Source organism: Mercenaria mercenaria, chromosome 2 (genome assembly GCF_021730395.1).
Source record: "Mercenaria mercenaria strain notata chromosome 2, MADL_Memer_1, whole genome shotgun sequence".
In the NCBI taxonomy this organism is placed as follows: Eukaryota; Metazoa; Mollusca; class Bivalvia; order Venerida; family Veneridae; genus Mercenaria; species Mercenaria mercenaria.
The window spans coordinates 13880744-13902117 of NC_069362.1; the positions used below are offsets into that span (position 1 = coordinate 13880744).

The 21374-nt window shown below is 35.9% G+C and overlaps 2 protein-coding genes across 2 annotated transcripts; both read left to right on the forward strand.

Annotated features, from left to right (window-relative positions):
- The first annotated feature begins 1940 nt into the window (after nucleotides 1-1940).
- LOC123562574 (uncharacterized) lies at nucleotides 1941-4358 on the forward strand. Its single transcript, XM_045355203.2, has 3 exons — nucleotides 1941-2115; nucleotides 3027-3554; nucleotides 4153-4358. The coding sequence occupies exons 1-3, from the start codon at nucleotides 1982-1984 to the stop codon at nucleotides 4310-4312; spliced, it is 822 nt and encodes a 273-aa protein (XP_045211138.2). The 5' UTR covers nucleotides 1941-1981; the 3' UTR covers nucleotides 4313-4358.
- An 11966-nt stretch (nucleotides 4359-16324) lies between these two features.
- LOC123562576 (uncharacterized) lies at nucleotides 16325-19950 on the forward strand. Its single transcript, XM_053530389.1, has 3 exons — nucleotides 16325-16422; nucleotides 16661-17555; nucleotides 19379-19950. Exons 1-3 carry the CDS (start codon nucleotides 16404-16406, stop codon nucleotides 19935-19937), a joined length of 1473 nt encoding a protein of 490 aa, XP_053386364.1. The 5' UTR covers nucleotides 16325-16403; the 3' UTR covers nucleotides 19938-19950.
- The last annotated feature ends 1424 nt before the right edge of the window (nucleotides 19951-21374 follow it).

The following is a 21374-nucleotide window of genomic DNA, read 5'->3' on the forward strand; positions in this document are numbered from 1 at the left end:
CTTATACAGCCGACAATGCTCATGGCGAGAGGGCAGGTTTATCTATATATAAAGTGTAAAAATGTTGTACTACAAAGTTCACATAAAAACGATTACGTAATCCTGGTTTGTTCATAAAATCAGAATAATTTGGGTTTTTATGCTCCCGAACGTGGACATACTAAAATCGCACTGTACGTCCGTCCGTGCGTACGTCCGTGATTCCGTGTAAATTCTTGTCCGGGCTGTAACTCTGCCATCCATAAAGGGATTTTAAAAAAATGGCATAAATGTTCACCATAATGAGACGACATGTCAAGCGCAAGACCCAGACTCCCTAGCTTCAAGATCAAGGTCACACTTACAGGTCAAATGTTAACAGGGTCTGTTTCGTGTCCGGTCCATAACTCTGCCATCCATGAAGGGATTTTGATATAACTTGGAATTAATGTAAACCATAATGTGACGATTTGTCATGCGCAAGACCCCGACCCCTAGTGCCAAGGTCAAGGTCACACTTAGAAGTCTTATGTTAACACGGTCTGTTTCTTGTCCGGTCAATAACTCTACCATTCGTCAAGGGATTTTAAAATTACTTGGCACAAGTGTTCCCTATAATGAGTTTATTGACATCCGCAAAATCCAGACCCCTAGCTCGAAGATCAAGGTTACCTTTGGGGAACTTTTTTTCTGGTCTGTCACAAAATAATACATACCTAAACTATTCTGGCATATTTTGCGCAGACATTAGCATTTTTGGGCACGTTTCGGGGGCATTTGTCACTAAAAGTGACAGCTCTTGTTTTCGGATGAGTTGATGGCGTGATGTACGAGCACAGCTGGTGTCCAATTCCTATTACATCTTATTATTATGTAATTGAATCACTGTGAATAATAAATGTTAGGTATTTTTTGAATAACTTCAGCAAAAGCTTCCTCCCAGTATCACGCATTATACTACAATTTTTAAATGGGACCAACAAATTGGTATACGAATGACGACCAATCAGAAATGACTTCTATAAATAGCACCAGTCAGAACGCACTTCAACTAATAGGTTATTGGGCAATTGCTTATCCAGTGACGGACGAGGTCTTATCAAAGGATTGCGAATCTATTTGGTTATTTAAAATTGGTCAGCTTAAGAAAGAAAATCAGCTCAAGTATTTAAATAGAATATTTTTCTAGGGTCTTGATCATCCGTCATAGTCAGTGCTTTTGAAGATTTTTTTTTATTTTAGGGACACAATAATAGAAACTGTCTGTCAAACATTGTTTATTATGCTCACAACAAATAAGGTTCATGACAACCGCGTATAAAAGCTGAACATAGAGAAACTGAAGATAGATCCAGCGTTGCCAATGCATCATGCGCATACTATCATGGTACATGAATGCTATAAATGATAGCGTATAAGAGCTGAACATCAAGCAATCAGAGCAAATATATAAGTTGCAGTTTCTGGTAAAAGGACTTATTCTGAACAGCCATACAATAGGATTCGCATAATGTTGATTCAAAGACTAGTTCTGTCAGGAACTTCTACATATTAGTTCCAGCCATAGGAGATTAAGCGGAACATCCTTAATTAATTACTTATGAGTTAGTAGGTTAAAATATTGGGTAATTTGCTTGATCCTTGAAATCATTGAGCTAACATTCAATTTATCTGTGTAGTTGATACGACGTTAAACTCAACAAAACAAACAAGCATATCTTATCCTTGCAATCTTACCAAATTATTATCCTATCATTCAGCTTTGATAACTGGGTAATTGTAGGAAAGAAACAAAAGCAGGATCCCGTAATCGATGTATTTTATATATTAGACCATATTGCAGAGTAGATCTACCCATGTATGATTTTTTGTTGTTTTCTTTTCATCATACATGGTGGAATTACTTCTGGGTCAACCCTCTATCGTACTATAAATTATACTGATATCTAGCAAGTTTTTACATATTTATAATCTTTTGTTAAGTAACGTTTATAGTGAGCAAATGGCGTTATTGATTCTATTGAATATTCTTTTGTTTGCGAACTCCGTGCAGGGATCTGTAAAAAAGGGCGTGTCTTTATGGCCCGGGATTCATCTGTGCGACGATTTCAAAGTTCTCAACAACATGTCATGGTGGTAAGATTTCAGTTACATATCTTTTGTCGTACTGATATAACTTGTCGTACCAGTATAACTTGTCGTACTGATATAACTTGTCGTACCGGTATAACTTGTTGTACCGACCGATATAACTTGTCGTACCGGTATAACTTGTTGTACCTGTATAACTTGTCGTACCGACCGATATAACTTGTCGTACTGGTATAACTTGTTGTACCGATATAACTTGTCATGCCGGTATAACTTGTCGTACCGATATAAATTGTACTGATATAACTTGTCGTACCGATATAACTTGTACCGATATAACTTGTTGTACCGATATAACTTGTCGTGCCGGTATAACTTGTCGTACCGGTATAACTTGCCGTACCGTCGACACGGCTATGCGTACACAAATGAATATCATAACTAAAATAGTAAATGCTGGAATTTGAACATTCGATCATATTATCCGTGATACCTTAACAAAGGATAGCAAATGTGAAGCAAGTTTCCCATACCTCTGAAAATATGGCGAAAATTGTCATTAATAAGGTATGTGGAGACAAAGTTCGGTGTTGAGGCCGTACTGAACAATAATCGTCTAAATCTATTCATCCTGAAAATCGGGTAACCCATGAGAGCTGTTGTGATCTCCCCCTGTCCGTCGTCAGTCTTGTGTTGCCAACATTTTACTTGTAACGCTCTAGAGGTTACAATATTGGCTCAGTCTTAACGAAACTTTGTCAGAATGTTTGCCTCGTTAAACATCATGGCAAGTTTGATACTGTGTCATCATTGGTCAAAACCAAGGTCAATATGTTAAAATGGAGGAAAACTCCTGTTCACACTGTGATCTACGTTAAAAATTACACACTGGAAGGTTTTCCTGTATATTTTGTAGTATTGTAATTTTCTTGTGAATATGTTTTGATATGCTGAAGGTATGACTGGAGTATGGACCTGTCGTTTTGGCATGAAAAAGTGTCAAAAGTGTGTCCACCTTCCACGGACCAGTCAATGCCGCCACATATTCCCATGGTAAAGAGATACAACAACCACACAGTTCTCAATATACAAGGAGATGCTCTGTTTATCTTGGGTTTCAACGAGCCCGACCACGCAGATCAAGCTGATATGACTCCACAACAAGCCGCTGATGCCTGGCCGGAAATAGAAAAGCACTCTCATGGAAAACTTCTTGTCGGTCCCGCACCAGCTGCTCAACATTTTCACTGGAGCGATGAGTTCTATAGGTTATGCCATGGTTGTCGTATAGACTATGTCGCTGCGCATGCGTACAGTTGCGATGCCCATCATGTTATGTCATTCCTGCAGAAACTGTATCATAGATATAACAAGAAAATATGGCTGACGGAGTTCGCGTGCCCGCAATCTTCAGACGAAAATCAACAGTTACATTTAATGCAGACTTTATTGCCACAACTAGAGGCTGCGGATTACGTATTCAGGTAAACAAAGAGTTCGGGCCTATAAGATTGCAACTTTTGAAGAGATCACTTTTTTATCAAACAATGAGCCAGAACCCTTGAATTTGATATTACTGTAAGGAGTAAAAGTAATCTTTATTGAGTATTTTTGATGAAACTGCCGAAACCGTAAAATTCACCTTTTTTAACAAAACCTGTTTTGGTTGTTTTGTTAAACTGGTGTTATCGTTTGCTTTTCATTGTAAGTTCGACACATATAAAATTCGCAATATGGCATGAAATATATCTGTGTGACTTAAACCCCGTAATAAAACCCAAATAAACCATATTCTTTACGAGTGTTTTAATCTTCTTACTGATTCTTCCTTTTATAATGAAACTTGAAAGCGATGGCAGATGGTAAGAAACTAGCAATATCCAGGTTGTATCCTAGGCCACTGTTCGTATAAAGACTTGTCTTCACTTCACACATCACAACAAATTATAGCTATGCATGGCATGGTTATCATGGTTACCGTTGCCCTGGTCTGGTTCAATATTTTTTAACATCATTCGGAGATTTTATCATCGCTTTAATGCTCCTTTTATGAATTGCTTCCCTTCTTTTCTTTTTGTCTAGGTATTCTTGGTTTGAGGCTAGAATAAAACGTTCATTTGGAAATGGATGGATAACTCCAGCAGCAAGTCTATTACACAACGATTCCTCAACATTGACGAACATTGGTCGCTTCTATAACAACTTCCAAGCAAATGGGCATAATCCACATGTTGTTGGGTGATATGATATGCGTTTGTAGATAACAAAATATAAAAAGTCAACATGTACATGTTTTGTTTCTTCTTTTACTCCCCGAAGTATATGGATAAATGAAATTCTGTCTTTTCTGTTAACAACAACAAATTCCATAAGCTACTGAAGCCGTATTTTAAAATATCAGTGGGTTACTTCATAGAAATCCATACGAAAGACCGATGGTGACACTTCACACTTCAGATTCCATATTTCATACCTCAGACTTCATATTTCAGACTTCATACTTCAAATTTCATACTTCAGCTTTCACACTTCATACTTCACACTTCGCACTTCATAGATTAAACATTACGTGACTTGACGTCTTCTGCTTATTGTGTACTGGCATAGATGTTTACGCCATTTCTTAGATCTGTGTTTTAAGTAGTATTGATTGCGCACATTTTAAATGTTCTGGGAAAATAAACGACTTCCCGAGATCAGATTATATCGCTTGTTGATATTCGAAAAATAAAGGGAAATTCACCGTCTGTCGTCCGTCTGTTCAAGTCTTCTTGAGAAAAAATATTGGGATAACTTTTAAACAATCTCATGGGTGACGCACATGAAAGTTGCTAAAACAGTTCCATTCAATGCAGAGCTCTGGCTGCCATGGTAAACGAAAGAAAAATTGTTTAAAAAGTCTTCATGTGTAAAACAGGAATGCCTAGAATTTAGATATATGGTGTGTGGCATTACCTAACGGTCCTCTAGTATTAAAGGTCCACTGCATTCAAAATTGACCCATCCAAGGGACAGTACTTTTGAACAGACTCACAAAGGAAAATCTTTTTAATATTATAAATTATTTCTTTAAAATAATTTCATTTATTCCTCGAGACTTAAAATGTTTGTTAGTTGCTAAGGATTCGGGATTAATCGGCCTTTATAATTCAGTTGAATTGGTTCTCGTTTTATCAATACAGTACTGATGTGCATGTTCAGCGAACCGAGAACACAGCCAGTTGTTCGATATAAAAGCAAAAACCCGTGCAGATTTCTCACATTGCGTCTGAAAGGGCGAATAGACCGTTATTATACACTGACTGACAGAATCTACAGTTCTTCTACATGTCGTTCAGTAAAGATAAACTTACCCTCCCGCCACACCCCTAAAGTTGCTAATGCAGTAGTTTTTTATGGTTAACTTAGTTTTTTTGGTGAAAGACCTGACATTCTGGAGAAATTTGTGTCAGATTTGCTGCGTTTTGTATTATACTTTCAGGGTACAGATTTCTTATATGGCGTTTATTGAAGATGTCAGTGAGCTGTTAGTGCAACGTACACTGTGAAGTCTCCGATATCCCAATTATAATCATACTCAAAGAAGTTACGAATGAATGTTCTGTGATAGAAGCCAAGTCGAAGGAACTTCAAAGTACCGTAGATACTTCCTGGAAATTAACTTTTGGATAGTTCCCGATTTATGGAATTCAGGTGTATTGTGTTGATAAATAACAGCATTCGTTAGAATGTTTTTAACTGGAACTGTGTGCTTTTTTAGGATATCGGAAATTAAATTAATGTTTAAGACATTTTCTGTAAAAGAATATATAGGAAAGAAATTACATGAACTTGTGTATTACTTTAGCTTAGGTATTTCATTTGTATCTTAGCTTCTAGATAAAAGATAATGCTCACTGGCAGTTATTTATGTGTTTTGTAATTTTTATGAATCGGTAATTATACCTCAAATGTTAGGACTGTCGCTCAAATAATGTTGAATTGAGGGGATCAGGCGAGATATCGAGTTAAGGTTTCGATGGAGGCCTTGAGAAACAAAAATCAAACAACACCAAATCATAGAAAGAAAGAGTTGTTTGACATGAAAATTGAACAGCATGTAAAACATGTATATTACTTTACGAAACAAGTGTCAGTATACTGATATAAACATTGAATTCCGGAAAAGGGCTGCCTAAAGGGGCTCCACTTCCGCACAGTCAAACGCCTTTAAAAACTCACCATTTTCAAAGAACTGTTACACATGTTTGTTTTGATGCATTTGCAATAGCGTGCGAGTGGTGAAATTTCACGTAACAAGGTGGAACATAGTTTTCAGCAATTGTTTATCTTTTTTTCTTTACAAATGGCATTCATTTTCAAAGGGAGACAACTTTTTCTCAAAGATTACTTAAAATAATCGGAAAAAGTTGTTTCCCTTTGAAAATGAATGCCATTTGTACTTAAAATAATCGGGAACAGTTGTCTCCCTTTGAAAATGAATGCCATATGTAAAGAAATAATGATAAACAATTGCTGAAAACTGTGTTCCACCTTGTTATGCGAAATTTCACCACTCGCACGCTATTGCAAATGCAACAAAACGAACATTTGTAACTGTTCTTTGAAAATGGTGAGTTTTTTAAAGGCGTTTAACTTTCCGGAAGTGGAGCCCCTTTAGGCAGCCCTTTTCCGGAATTTAATGTTTATATCAGTATACTGACACTTGTTTCGTAAAGTAATATACATGTTTTACATGCTGTTCAATTTTCATGTCAAACAACTCTTTCTTTCTATGATTTGTTGTTGTTTGATTTTTGTTTCTCAAGGCCTCCATCGAAACCTTAATAAGATTGCTAAACAATAACCGGTTGGGTGTTTGTTTTGTGGCGATTTATACGGTAGACGCCGAACTAGAGATATATCTATGCGTTTGGTGTGATGAATTTTATTCGGAACAGTTCAGTGTAATTTGCGTTGTCGTCTGTCAATTATGGACACGGTCCGCTCAGTTTGGTGAAGCTATGTTTGCCTTTATCGGGCCTATCACAAGGGCATTATTGTCTTAAACAGTGCACCAAAGGTTGTTCATTGCAAAAGATGCACCTTGCTATTTAAGGTTGGTTGACCTGAAGTTGCTTCGGGTTACTAGGATTTCGTCCTTATAGTACTGGCGAGTCCTAGATTGCATTGCGTTGCGTTGCGTTGCTTGCTTGTGAAGTGGTTGTACTGCACCACTATAGGTTCTGGTGATGCCTAGGTTGCTTTGCTTTTTTGCGTAGTGAAGCTTCTATAGTGAATAATTACAGTATTGGCGAAACCTAGGTTGTGTCTGTAATGTATCACTATGGTACTGGTGAGGCCCAAGTTGCATTCCGTTGTCCGTAGTGCTTCACTATAGTGTTGGTAATGCCTATGTTGCGTTGTTTCTTGCGATATGAAGTGTCTGTAATGCATCACAATGGTACTGGTGAGGCCCTGGTTGCATTCCGTTGTCTGTAATGCTTCACTATAATGTTGTGTGGTGCCTATGTTGCGTTGCTTCTTGCAAGGTGAAGTGTGTCTAGGGTGCATCAGTTGGTGTTTTGTGTGGTAGGCCCGGTCAGTCCGTATTTTAGTTTTACTAGCTGAAGAATTGGGCTGTCTCATGAATATTTAACGCGTGCCGTTTTCGTGGACAATAATGCCAATATTGTCGTTCTTGTTTTAGCACAGACATATATCAGACAGCTTTCTAGCACTGAGTGTTTGGTAGCAGCTCTTGACTTGCTTCGTGGCATCGTTTTGGTGCGAAGCCGTGGTGAGCTGAGGTCTGCTGTCATACATTCGGGTGTGGTCCGTGTGCTGGGTGCCGTCTGCGGTTTTTAGGGGTCATCGCATCGCGTGTTGTCTCATGCTTGCGCCTGGTCTCCTCTCGCTTGAAGATAGAGCGGCCAAAAACATGCCAACTTAACTTTTCAATGTTTTTCTCAGATCTATTGATGCATTTACCTTAGCAGGTGTAGAATATATTAATTTAGAAATCAAGTATTTTAAGGACTATGCTATTTCGACAATGCAAAATTCGTATGTAAAACTGAGATTGTCGTAACAACGCGAGAAATGCACGGGGATCAAAAAGAAACTAATAATTATAAGAAAATGTATCTCCGAATTAATTATAAAGTATCAATGACAATCAAAAACATGTCCCAACAGTGCAATAGAAGAAAATGCATAGAAATTTTCGGGGTAAGTATTTGGTACCGTAAGTCTCTCATATATATACAATATATATATTCTTCAATCAAGGATATGTCAGTGTAAATGAGCTGAGCGTTACCTTTCTAAGAAAACGCCGTTAAACTATGTTACACGAATCACACGTGCACCGCTCTTTTACAAAACTGTGTCCGCCATATTTTCTTCAGTGAACGAAATAAAAGGAGTATTTTACCTTAGATTTCCTTATTGTAGAGTACGATTGACTTTCTAATCTAAATAAAACATCACTTTTTTATAACATCCAACGTCCGATCTTTCTGATCACTTAACGATCACTCACAATTACAAAATAAAACCAACGTGTCATCAAAATTATCACTTTACATGGCTTCATGGACATCACGGCCTACTAACATTAAATTTGTAATCATGCGCCAACCAAACAAATGATGAAAGATCGGTACTTTTTCAAAGACATGTTTTATTTCCTGTAATTTTCTGATATTCTAACCTTCAAACAACCGAATTGTATGCACAGAAATAACGAAACATTTATGCAATATAGCTTTTAGTATAAATTTTGGATCTATCTTTTTCCAGCCCAACAACAGACATGTATATGTCACAAACCCGGTCTGTCCTCGAAATCAGTGTCAAAGGTTACTAGAACATAAATACAATAAATAAACAACCGCTTACTATGTTCTTGTAAGTCCTGTAAGATGAAACGGCTCGTGTCTGTTTATACATTCATATATATTCCGTATCGGGAACATTGACAATCACAAGTCGATCCTTACCACGAACATGAAAACAGTTACTTTTATGCCTTTGTTTACATTTCAAAAGTAACTATTCACATATACGTTCAAGAACGTAAATTTCGTGCTTTCCGACCCACATGGTGTGTAAACTTCTGTATTTAAAAGTATGGTGTATTCGGCAAACCATTTGTAACTTCCGACGTGGTAAATGTCATTGTCAGTTATGTTTACGAAATTTAATTGAATATTTATGTTTTATACTTGCAAAAGAAAAAACTTGATGGTCATGGTCGCTGGCTTCGAATTCCCCGCCCATCACCGACGTGGGATCAAAAACCGACTTGAGGTGTGAAACTTTTCAGGTAAGGCAGCCATCCAACTGAGGTTAGTGTCTCGATCTAGGTACTAGTCTGAGCCTCAAAAAATGTCTGGAGGGACCCCTGGAGCCTCTCACCACCAACAAAACCTGGGAAAAGTTCATTGTGTCGTTTCGGTGTTACTCACAATCAAACAAAATAAACATTGTTCCCGTTTTTGTTTGTTTGTTTTATATAAATGAATATGCAAAAAGGGTTTGTTTGTTTCAGTGTAACGTCAAAATATAATATTACAATTATATATCAACAGTGAACGCCACATGCATTATTTGTTCACGAGGGGTTATGCTTTAATCTTACAGGTAAAACAAATATATTCCTATTGTATAAAGGGTTAAGGTAAATATATATATGTATATGTGTGTGTACTCGTGGAATTAAATGTTAAGTGTAAAAAGTATATATTCACAGTTCAAATCATCCATGCTAAATAATACGTACGATATGTTTTCTTTCTCACTGTCTAACATGTTCGAAATGATTTATTCGATTTTTATCATAGAGTTCTAGTTTATTTTTCACCTTAAATTAAAGCAAACGTGTTCAATATAATTTTAAACAAACTCTGAAGTTTAGTAGGTTGTAGCATTCTCTAGGTCAATGGTATTTTTATTACCTTCTGTAGTCAGTCATTATCTATTGTGAAAAAACTCTTTTTAACCAAAGTGGAAAAATTCAGGTACTTGAAAATGCAGCTTTCTAAATTTAGAATTCTCGATGTCATTTGTCAGACATACCTTGTAAATAAATAATATTATTACAAAATTAATACTGCTATTTCTTTTGTTGCACTTTGCGGACTTATGATAAAGTTATTTATGTGCATCTGTTCACAACGAAGCACTGACCCTGAGGACTATGTATGGGAAAATATAAGAGTGAACTAAGTGTTGGCTGAAAAAGGGCAACATTTGTTTTGCCGAACAATACCTTAACAAATATATATTTTCACATATCTGGGCGAAAAATACCGCTTAACAAATATATATTTTCACATATATGGGCGAAAAATACCGCCATTGCAAAACAATACATTAAAAAAATATATATATTTTCACATGTCTGGGCAGAAAATACCGCCGAAAAATACCTTAACAAATTTATATTTTCACATATCTGGGCGAAACATACCGTCCTTAACAAATAGATATGTTCTCAAATCTGAATGGAGTTACAGTCCAATACCATAACAATATATATATTCACATATTAGGGCGGATATAACCGCCGAAAGTATATCAAGAAATGTAGATGAATTTGCATATTAAGAGAAATCTTTCAAAATTAGAAAATTGTCACTTGAAAGAGGAGGCGGAATGGCATTTGGTGGTAAGATAAAACCAGAAATTAGCCAAAATAAAATTAAAGAAAGAAGCGTGCAATTCACTCTTAAATGCTGACGAAGAAGGAAGATGCCGTTTCACGATTGGTTCAACGGTATAAAAGGAATTCATTGATTGGCTTTTATCGTAGTATATAAATTAACATATTTCAGAATAGGACCGATTTGCTCCAAATGTACAACAATGACATAAATAATTTTATCTACCTATAAAATTCATATATATATGAGCAGTACAATTCCTGTAAATGAGCACTACGTAAGCGCTCAGGCCCCTCTCGCACACCATACCTATAGTTCGGACTTCTTTAATGTGTAAAGGCATGTGCACAAAAATGACAAATTTTGCCAACACCTGGTAAATTGTAATGTGTTTTTTTAGAAAAGTAATAAACGGAAATAGAAAAATAGCTCTCAGCTCATTTACACGGATAGTTTAGCTTTATTATGTATGTTATAGTTTTTCGCAGTTATGCACAATGACATAGAATACTTACCCCGAAAATTGTGACACGAACATACTGATAACTTTTCCCACTTTACTTATTAAATTAAAGTAAGAGTTCAGCACTTCATGGTTTTGATGTATTGTCACATTGGAATAACGTTTGTTTTACAGTAACTTCGAAATTAATCAGAAATAATATCATGTACCCCACCCACCTAATTCATAATTTCAAAATAGCATAGGCCTTAAGTCATTTGTTCGTCATAATGTGTTATATGATCTTAAAACATTTAACAGTATAACAATGAGATAAATAAAAGACAAAGAATGGTACATGTTCTTATTTTATGTCGAGTGATATGGAATAACTCGTTCTCTTGAAGTATATTATCCTCTACTATATTTATTCAAATTATGTCTCTGGGGTCAAAAGTAACGCGGTCATAATCATTATAGACGGATTTACATCGCTATTGGTTGTCATGATGTTTTATTGGTTGACAATAATTCTGATATGACTAGCAATGCTTAAAGGTCGGAGACCACTAATTCAAAAAACTTCAATGGGGTAAGTGTATACCTTGGAATAAGGTAGCGTCTGTGCGTTCTGATTGGTCAGTCATGTAAACAAACCCAAGAAGTGATTATTATTTTCAAGATTAAGATTTTTTACTGCATTTACAGTATTTACATGTTTTACAAGAACTATCTTAGTTCTACCAAAATATCGGACGAAAAACATATGAATTTTGATACTTAATTTAAGTAATTTTCGTGTGAATGAGATAATCCCTCGTTTACATCGTTGGCATGGCGGGAGAAATTTGGTGATAAAACTTTTTTCAATACACACTAAACGTAGCAAATTTTGTCAAAACGTATAATGACATACTGTAAATGCATTCCGAGTTGTTTTTTTAAACAAATCACTTCTTAGGTTTGTTTACATGACTGGCCAATCAGAACGCTCAGACTTACCTCATACCAAGTCAGTTCTCGTGAAATTATTACGTCCGACGTATAACCGTCCATCGTGTCTAAATAGTGTTAAAACACGGTTTTGTACGGTGTTCCGTTTGGACAATCGTGACTTTTTATTGAATCCTTAACCGCGATGCACGATGGTACGATGACAAAAACGCGATTGTGCGATGGCACAATGATGAAACAACGATGGTACGATGGTGAAAACGCGATAGCACGACGATAAAATCGCGATAGTGCGATGGTACGATGGCGAAATGTCGATGTAATATCGCGTTTTCATCATCGTATCATCTCGATTTCACCATCGTACCATCGTCCCATTGCATTTTCATCATCGTACCATCGCGTTTTCACCATCGTACCATTGAGTTATCACTATCGTACCATCGCGTTTTCACCATCGTACTATCGCGTTATCACCATCGCCTTCCGATTAGGTATGCGTTGTTCCGTGCACTTACATTTTCGTAAACAATAAATCAATGTATTTTGTGAGAAGAAATTTACCATTCGATTCTGCTTTTTTACAAAATGTTTCACAAAATATTCAGTGCTCAGTTCATTAAAACTGTGTCAAACCTTCAAGGTCACGTCCTTTGTATTTTATGTATGCAAGAAAGTAAATAAAAAGCTTGGTGTAGTAGTCATATTATATTGTTCAAACTCAGCTTATTCTTGTTAGGATGTAGAAGGAACATAGTGCAATGTAAAAATGAGATTGTATCAAGCATGTATTTTATTGAAACATCTCTCTGTAAGAAACACTGTACCGCTGCGCGTGACCACCGGAATGCGATGGTACGATGGTGAAATTGCGATGGTATGATGGTGAAAACTAGATTGTTCGAACATGAAAACGCGATGGCACGATGGTGAAAACGCGATGGTACGATGGTGAAAACGTGAGGGCACGATGGTACGATGATGAAAATGCGATGGGACGATGATGAAAACGCAATGGTACGATGATGAAAACGCGATATAGCATCGACATTTTACCATAGTACCATCGCTCCATCGCAATTTCATCATCGTGCCATCGCGTTTTCACCATCGTGCCATCGTTGTTTCATCATCGCACCTTCGCATTTTCGTCATCGTACCATCCTGCATCGCGGCTTAGGATTCAATAAAAAGGCACGATTGTCCAAACGGAACACCGTAAAGATGTCTTTGATGTGACTTATTTAAATGCCTTTCGGTTACGCATTCGGATTTATATATCACATGGCGGAGCTATTTTGTAATTAAAAAATAAACATATTGTCATTATGCCCAATCTCGGGAATTCTAGGATGTTTTAAAAGTAGAAAAAAAACGCATGAAAATCGCATGACGTCAGTCAAAACACATGAGAGTCTGAATTTTGAAATGTGAAATTTGAGGTATGAAATGTGAAGTGTGAAGTATGAAGTCTGAATTTCAGACGTATGAAATGTGAAGTATGAAGTTAAAGTATAAAGTCTGAAGTATGAACTCTGATGTTTGAAATGTGAAGTTTGAAATATGAAGAAAGATCCTATATAATAATAAAGCATTTATCCATGAAGTTTAAAGTCTGAAGTGCGAAGTATGAAATATGAAGTGTAAGAAGCTTTCGTAAATCCACCACTCTATTTCTGTCATTAACGGAATGCTCAGATTTTTATTTGGGATATAAAACTTGCATAATTTGCATTACTTTAATTGATTTAATCAAAAGAAAATTCATTGCTAAATCATCATTAACATACAAGTTCGCATTTGCCCGCATACTGTGCAAAGATCACACAAAAGAGAGAAAATATTGATATTTTGTCGAAGTCGTAGGCTGATCACCATTAATTGTTAAGGCTTGAAACAAAATCAAACCATATAGTGTCTGCCCGTCTGTACATTTAAGATAAGATGGCATTATCATAACCCATGTATTTTACAGACAGGGATTTCACCGCCAAAATTATTTATTATGAGAAATGTTGCACATAGTGAATTTTCATTTCATGTGTTTAACATTATAGCGTACTTAAAAATATATGAACAAACTTTACATGTCTGCTTTTTACATGTCACATTATTTTCGGATACAGTACATATCGAGCTTTTTTGCAGTTAGAATTTTTCACAGAAAAAAATATCATTTTCGCATTTGTGCCTAGTACATTGTTCAGCTTTATGTCTTTTTATGTATCGTATTGTTGAAAGATATTAACATATTAACCGTTGACTGCAGACACAGTTAAGTAATAGTTATAGTATGTGTGAGAGTGTGTTACCAGGATATATCAGAGCTAGGGGTACATCGAGGGTATTTTTCTCTGCACATATCGTCGAGGCCGGTAGGCCGAGACAGATATGTGAAGAGAAAAATAACGAGATGTACCCCTAGCTCTGATATATCCTGGTAACACACGAGCACTACATATTATAACTGTTTTATCGCATAGTTTATCATTAAAATTTATATATTATTTTCATTTAAATTTGTTTATTATTATTTTTACTATTTTGATTCCCTTTCTGCGCCTCGCTGACTGAAACACTAAAACTTCTGTTTTAGAAAATGTGTTCCCCAGATAAAATACCCAACAAATTTCTGCATTGGTTTTAAATATTTGTATTTCATTGGCCAACATATTGTAAAACTTGTTGTTTTGTTTGTAAAAAAAATCAAAGAAAAAGAAACATTGAGAAATCTCAGAATTTCATATATTTCATGTATTTCTGAATTTGGCAATAACTATCAAGTTTTTGAAATATTCTAGTTTATTTATTCTTTTACTTTATAAATGTAGGTGTTTGTGACAATTCTTTCTCTGTGAACTGTAAATTGGAGCTAAAATCATCTTTTCTTTGAAAGGAAAAAATTATACTCCCTTGATAGGACCTCAATAGAGAAAAAGTGTTCCGATATATATCGGAACAGTTTTACTGTGCTGATATATATCGGAACACTTTTTTTCTTATGAAACTCCATAGAGATTTCCGTGTTGATATATATCGCAACAGTTTTGTAAGATATCAGCACAGTTTTGTAGTAATAATGTGTGTTACTATGTATAACATGCTGCAAAGATCAAAGGAAAATTGCCGCACTATGCGATAATGAACTATTACAACTTGTTTGCATGTAAACTGTGACTCTGAATAAAGGTACTGGCTACACTTAAAGACCTTTGTATGATAACATGTACATGTTTGCAAATTTAAAGATTGCATTCTTGAATACATAAGTCACTAATATTTTGCGTTTAGAATTTAACAAACGAACTGACATGTAGTATACATTGTTGAACATGAAATTCACCAATTGCAGCATTCATTTTGCGATGGGTAATTTTGGCGGCGATCCATACAGGATGCTGTATTTTGATTTCGTTCGCTTCAGTTCCGGAAAGAACTAACAACTGGAGAGCTTTTCCAGGCCATGTTACTTGGATAAATCAGTTTTCGATTGCTGCATTTCAGTAGACATTCCTGTTGTTTCCTGTCTGTGAATAGGAGTACTGTAGTCGTTCAGACACACACAAATTTATCGATGCTCAGATTTTAAAGTGAGTTTGAATCAAGCTATGTATATGCCTACTTCCTCCCCACAACAACCCCTCACTACATATGGTGCTGTTACAGGGTACCGTTGCTGTTCTTGTCAGTATGACAAAGAAATATACATGTTGAATGCGTAACCATTTACAAAAATTAGATTGAACTGAAGGAAATGAACCGTCATGATATTTCGGTACCTTCCGGTCATAACGGAAACTTGCATTTTCGTAACAACCGGGCAATCTCGAAATCGAATATGAAGAGTATACGCTTTCAGTTTGGACAGTACCATTAACTGTTAAAATAGGTTCTTACCAAAACAATACTGACTGAATGGCGAACAGTGCTGATCTTGATCAGACAGTCTGATCCTGATCTACACTGGCCGCAAAACTAGAATCAATCATGTCCAGCATGATACGGTTTAAAACGCCAGAGTTTCTACTTCAGGGGCCTACTGGAGTTTAATAAGGAATACTGTTGAAATTTACATGAAATTTACAAAGGTTGTAAAACCCAAACTGGTGAAATATTTTTCACTTCTATACCATATTAAAATCATAAAAGATACCAGAAAATGTTGGGGCCAAATGTCCTCTGATGGCGGGATTTCGTCTGCTTGACGTAGTGACGTTACGGTAGACGCCATGCAAAACATCTATAGACCAAAGATATAATCAAAATTTATAAAAATAAAATCAACAAGAATGGAGTTCAATTTTGAAGGTATGTGCGTTGCGTATCTTTCTTTTAAAAGTAAAAGCAAAACGTTTTATTGACAACCGTTAATTATTTATCTCCAAAACGATTTTCATATTTCCGGTGTATATCCGATTTATAACAGAATATGTAGTAATAATAAAATCTGACCCCTAATAGTCATAATTATAAAACTTACAATACGGGAAAAGTTCTCATTGACAGATTTGGTTTCAAACCGTATTGGACTCAATTCTTATTACAGATGGTGAACGCATTGTGAAGTCACTTACAAGAAAAGTTATGTCAGCCTTGGGGAAATTCAGTGTATCTCCGAAGAAGTCCGAGAATGCACGAGCTGCGAAAAATGTGATGGCGTTTACGAATGACATCACCGCGGAAGATGAAGAAAGCTTCGCAATAGTGTACGAATCAATACCATACAAGAGCTGTGAAACTACAACAGAAAAGTTATTTGGTAAAGTAAAAAGGTCGGTTGAATTGAAAAATGTTCCTAAGCAAGACAACATTTGCTGTAAGAAAACTACAAAACACTCGCCTACATGTTCAAATTATTCAACACGTAAACTATTAGATGAGACAGTAAACAAATCACACGATTTAAATGTCAGCTCTGAATCCTTGAGTTCATCTTCAAGTTACAGCATGTGTTTTCTTAACAAATCCAGGGCTAAACTATTGGAAACAGGTCTCGGACTTAGCGAAAGCCTCCGTAAACTATATCTAAATTGTTCGTCGGATTCACAGAATTCTATGGCATCATCATACCAGAGACCGTTGACAAAAGGTTCTTACAACAAATATTCTTCTGTAAGAGACGTGTCACAATCATACAATCAGTCTGAAATATTCCGGGTCGGATCTGACACCGAAAGTAGTACATCGCTTCCAAGTTTTAACTTAAGTAGCTGTAGTGCAGATAGCTATCAGGGATCAGTGAACATACGGTACGATACTTCATCAGATGACACGTCATTTATGAGTGACATAAAGAACCCTGGGCCCCAAAATTTGCCATCCTTTGATGAAAAATCCTGTACCAGCGAACTGAACGAAACCGAGTCCCCTACCACGAGACTATCGTGCTTTCGAGATCAGTTCAGTATCAGCGATTTGAATGAGCCCGAGGCTCCGCATATGTTACGCATTAATTTATGTTGTTTTCTCTATATATGTGTTACACTTAAAAGATGTTGTCGGTATGTCTGTAAGGATGGTTATTCTTTCAGCCTGTACTGTATAGTACTTATGGCCGTTTGATATAGGCTCCTTGCTACAAGGGTTTCTTCCTTTTCTTTCTCCGCCTCATGGCTAAGGCCGCGGGGATACTAAGATCTATAAAAAGAATAAAAATCTTGTCAGCTCCCAATAACATTTATTTTTCTACGAAGCCAGAGTTTTTTTTTTTTTTACAAACATTCATATAAATCACATACATAACATCAAACATACATTGAATCAATGCTCAATAAACTTTAGAAAATGATAAATAATTCACCAAGCCTAGAGATTAACTCTTTAATGAACCAGAAAATCATACTCTAAGTTTATCAACAAATAGTTTTAATATACACAAACAAAAATCCTACCATTCTGGTTTCTTACATTAAATCAACATTCATGCAACATAAATATCATGTATTCTAGCTTTTTCTTATAAGCTTTGGAATGCCTAAAAGTTATGTTTTCAGTTTGCTTTAGTTTTTTTTTTTAAATATACATCTAAATTTGTTTTCCTACGAAGAGTACTCAATGCCTAGAATACTATTCCAATGGACGAAAAACGAAAATTAAATAAGTTCTAAATGAAAGTACGCTTTAACTGATCGAGAATTAGAGTATACGTTTCTTTTCTCTATGTGAATAATAACTAGTTCAATTTCATTATAAAACATAATTTCTGTAATAAATCAACAGTAAAAAGAACCTACTAAATCTTACTCATAAACAAAATTACTTTGAAGTTTTCTGAATAGCGAAATGCATATGATAAAACTAAACTTTAGAAGTACAAATCTTACACATGAACAAATATACTAATTAGTTGTGTGAATAGCTGGATAGATATAAAAACAAACAATTCCCGTACACATGTGCCTAGCATTAAGATAGGATCTCTGTTAAAATAAAAAAGTAGCATTAAGATAGGATCTCTGTTAAAAATTAAAAGTTACCAATCCAGATTTTACCAATGTGAAAAAAATACAGAGTACAAAATTTGACTTACCTATAAAAAGAATAAAAATCTTGTCAGCTCCCAATAACATTTATTTTTCTACGAAGCCAGAGTTTTGGCTTTCTCGGGGTAGCTGATGTGCTTATAAAGGATTTGGAAACGATTGATTTCTTCGAAATTATCCAATTAAAAATCTTATTACAAATTCAACTGACCATTGAAAAATACGTACATAAAATCGGTTCGTCTCGGACTCTAAAACAGGATTTGGCAAGTAAGCAAATTAACTGCCATAAAACTGTCCGTAATACAAAAAAAATGGTGTCTAAGTAAATCTTTGATGACACAATCTAATCCCTATTTACTGATTAAAACACATGTTACTAGTGTGCTAATTGTAAAAATGTGTTTGATCAAAGTCATGTAACTAGTATCCTAATTGAAAAATGTGTTTGACCTCTCAGTTAGATATTCTGTTCAAAGGTCCTTATGCGTAATCGCAGGTAATGTATTATTAAAGGGATATAGCGTTAGACATCTTCAGGCAATAGATTTCCACCTTGCAAATACCGTTATTCAATTGTATATCTATCTTTTATTTGTTTAGATCTACCTGAACATGTTGTATGTCTGTACATGTTGAATTGCTTAGACTCCCAACTACATACATTAAAAGAATATCATATAATATAACAACAATTTACACCCCCTTACTTATAGTTATTAAAATCAAAATTAATAAAGAATTTCATAAAATATACCAAAAATTTACTGCAGAACACATAGTACGAGCTCATTTACTGAGGAATTTAAACACGACATCGAATATCTCGCAAAAAGTACTTTCAGAACGTCAACTCCGGATCCAGAGACACGACTGGCTGCGGAAAGTTCCACAACACGGACATCATCTAGAGTAGATACAAGCGAATCGAGTAGAAATTTCTCAGCGAAGTCATTCATGTCGGTCACTGATTCTTCAGCGTTAGTCTCAAGGAAACGCTTTGTGCACGGGCTTTCGCCTTTGTGCGGCGCAAGATCGTCTGCACGTGATGGCATTTCTAGTTCACGAGCACATGTTCGTCGCAGTTTAGCTTTCCTTTCTCCCTGTAAGCATACTGTTAATATAGCTCCAAAATCTGAAAGCGGAAAGGGTACAAACTTTTCTGTAGAAAGCAAAACTCAGTCTCAGTCGGCGAACATTACCCCAGATCTACTAAATTTTCAACATGATACTTTTAGTAGAGACTCAGTTTTGCCTAAAATCATGTTCCAAGATGAAACAGAGGAAGCAGTGTATTATCTTATAACAAAATATTTAGACAACAGTCAGTGCAGATGGTGAAATAATATAAGTAGGTTGTCTTTGAGTTTTAATGCAATTGTATGGATATGTTTATGATATTGCAGTTATTGACATTTCGTGGCATACGCTGCAAAAATCAGTCTATCTGAGTTTTGCCGACTCACACTCTAGAGAAAAAGTGATACTTCTCTCCAGGAAACCTGTTACGCAAAATCACCAGTCTAAACATACTTGTCGGTTACCGACGGATTAATCTTTTAAACGTACCATTATAAAGACCTTTTATCTCTGTTTGGACTTGCAGAATTTGTCCAAGAGATCAAAAATGTCGCGGCAAATTATCCACATGCAAAATTATCAGGTCTGGTGTATTTGTCTATATTTGCATAACAATAAAATTATCATGAACAATGTCATCCGACATTTTCAGTCTGTCCCATGCACGGTTTTGTGTAAGAGATTAGGACCGTCAATATACGGCCTACAAGGGTATTCCAAAGTAGTTACTCTTTAGAAACATTTAATTACAGTTGGTGACAACAAATAAAAAATAGAAACGGTTTATTTTTGTAGACAGTTAATGACGATATTTGAGCCGTGCCATGGGAAAACCAACATAGTGGGTATGCGACCAGCATGGATCCAGACCAGCCTGCGCATCCGCGCAGTCTGGTCAGGATCCATGCTGTTCGCTAATAGTTTCTCCAATTCCAATAAGCTTTAAAAGCGAACAGCATGGAGCCTGACCAGACTGCGCGGATGCGCAGGCTGGTCTGGATCCATGCTGGTCGCATACCCACTATGTTGGTTTTCTCATGGCACGGCTCATTTACTTAATTTCTTCAAGCGAAAATCAGAATACAATACATGTAGATCTATAGTGTCGTATAGCCTATTTACTTGAGATGCTATTTTTTTTTGCCAAGAAAAAAGAATTAAATATTGGGTATCCGGAATTATTACAACTAGTTGTTTTTATTAATTTCTACACTGAAAATCGAAAAGCGTTTGTAACGCTTTACTCGAGGCAAACTGCTTTAATTATAGGCCTATATTGCTGCGGCGGCCCGGATTCAATTTCCGACTCTGACATTTTTTCTTGATTTGGAATTTTTAAGATAGGCCTAGTTTAGAGACAAAAACTCATATTTTAATGTTCAGAATATGACCAACCTGCAATTTTAAAGAAGAATCATTTTTAGCCAAAATATGGAGGTCAGTGTCTTAAAACGTGTGGAAAATTCAAATATTTTGCAAAGTTAGGTTGTACGTTATACTGTCATCATCTTTGACCATGATATAACGGTGCGCAAGAAAACTAAAAGAGAAAAGCATACAGAGTAAGAAAAGAAAAGAAATACGGACAAGAAATCGGTTGCAGTTAAGATAAGAGAACGATAAAAAGCAGTGTACCAAACCACTACACCCCATCAGAGAGACCAATTCGGCTTGCGTGGCGCTACCAGGACACAAGGT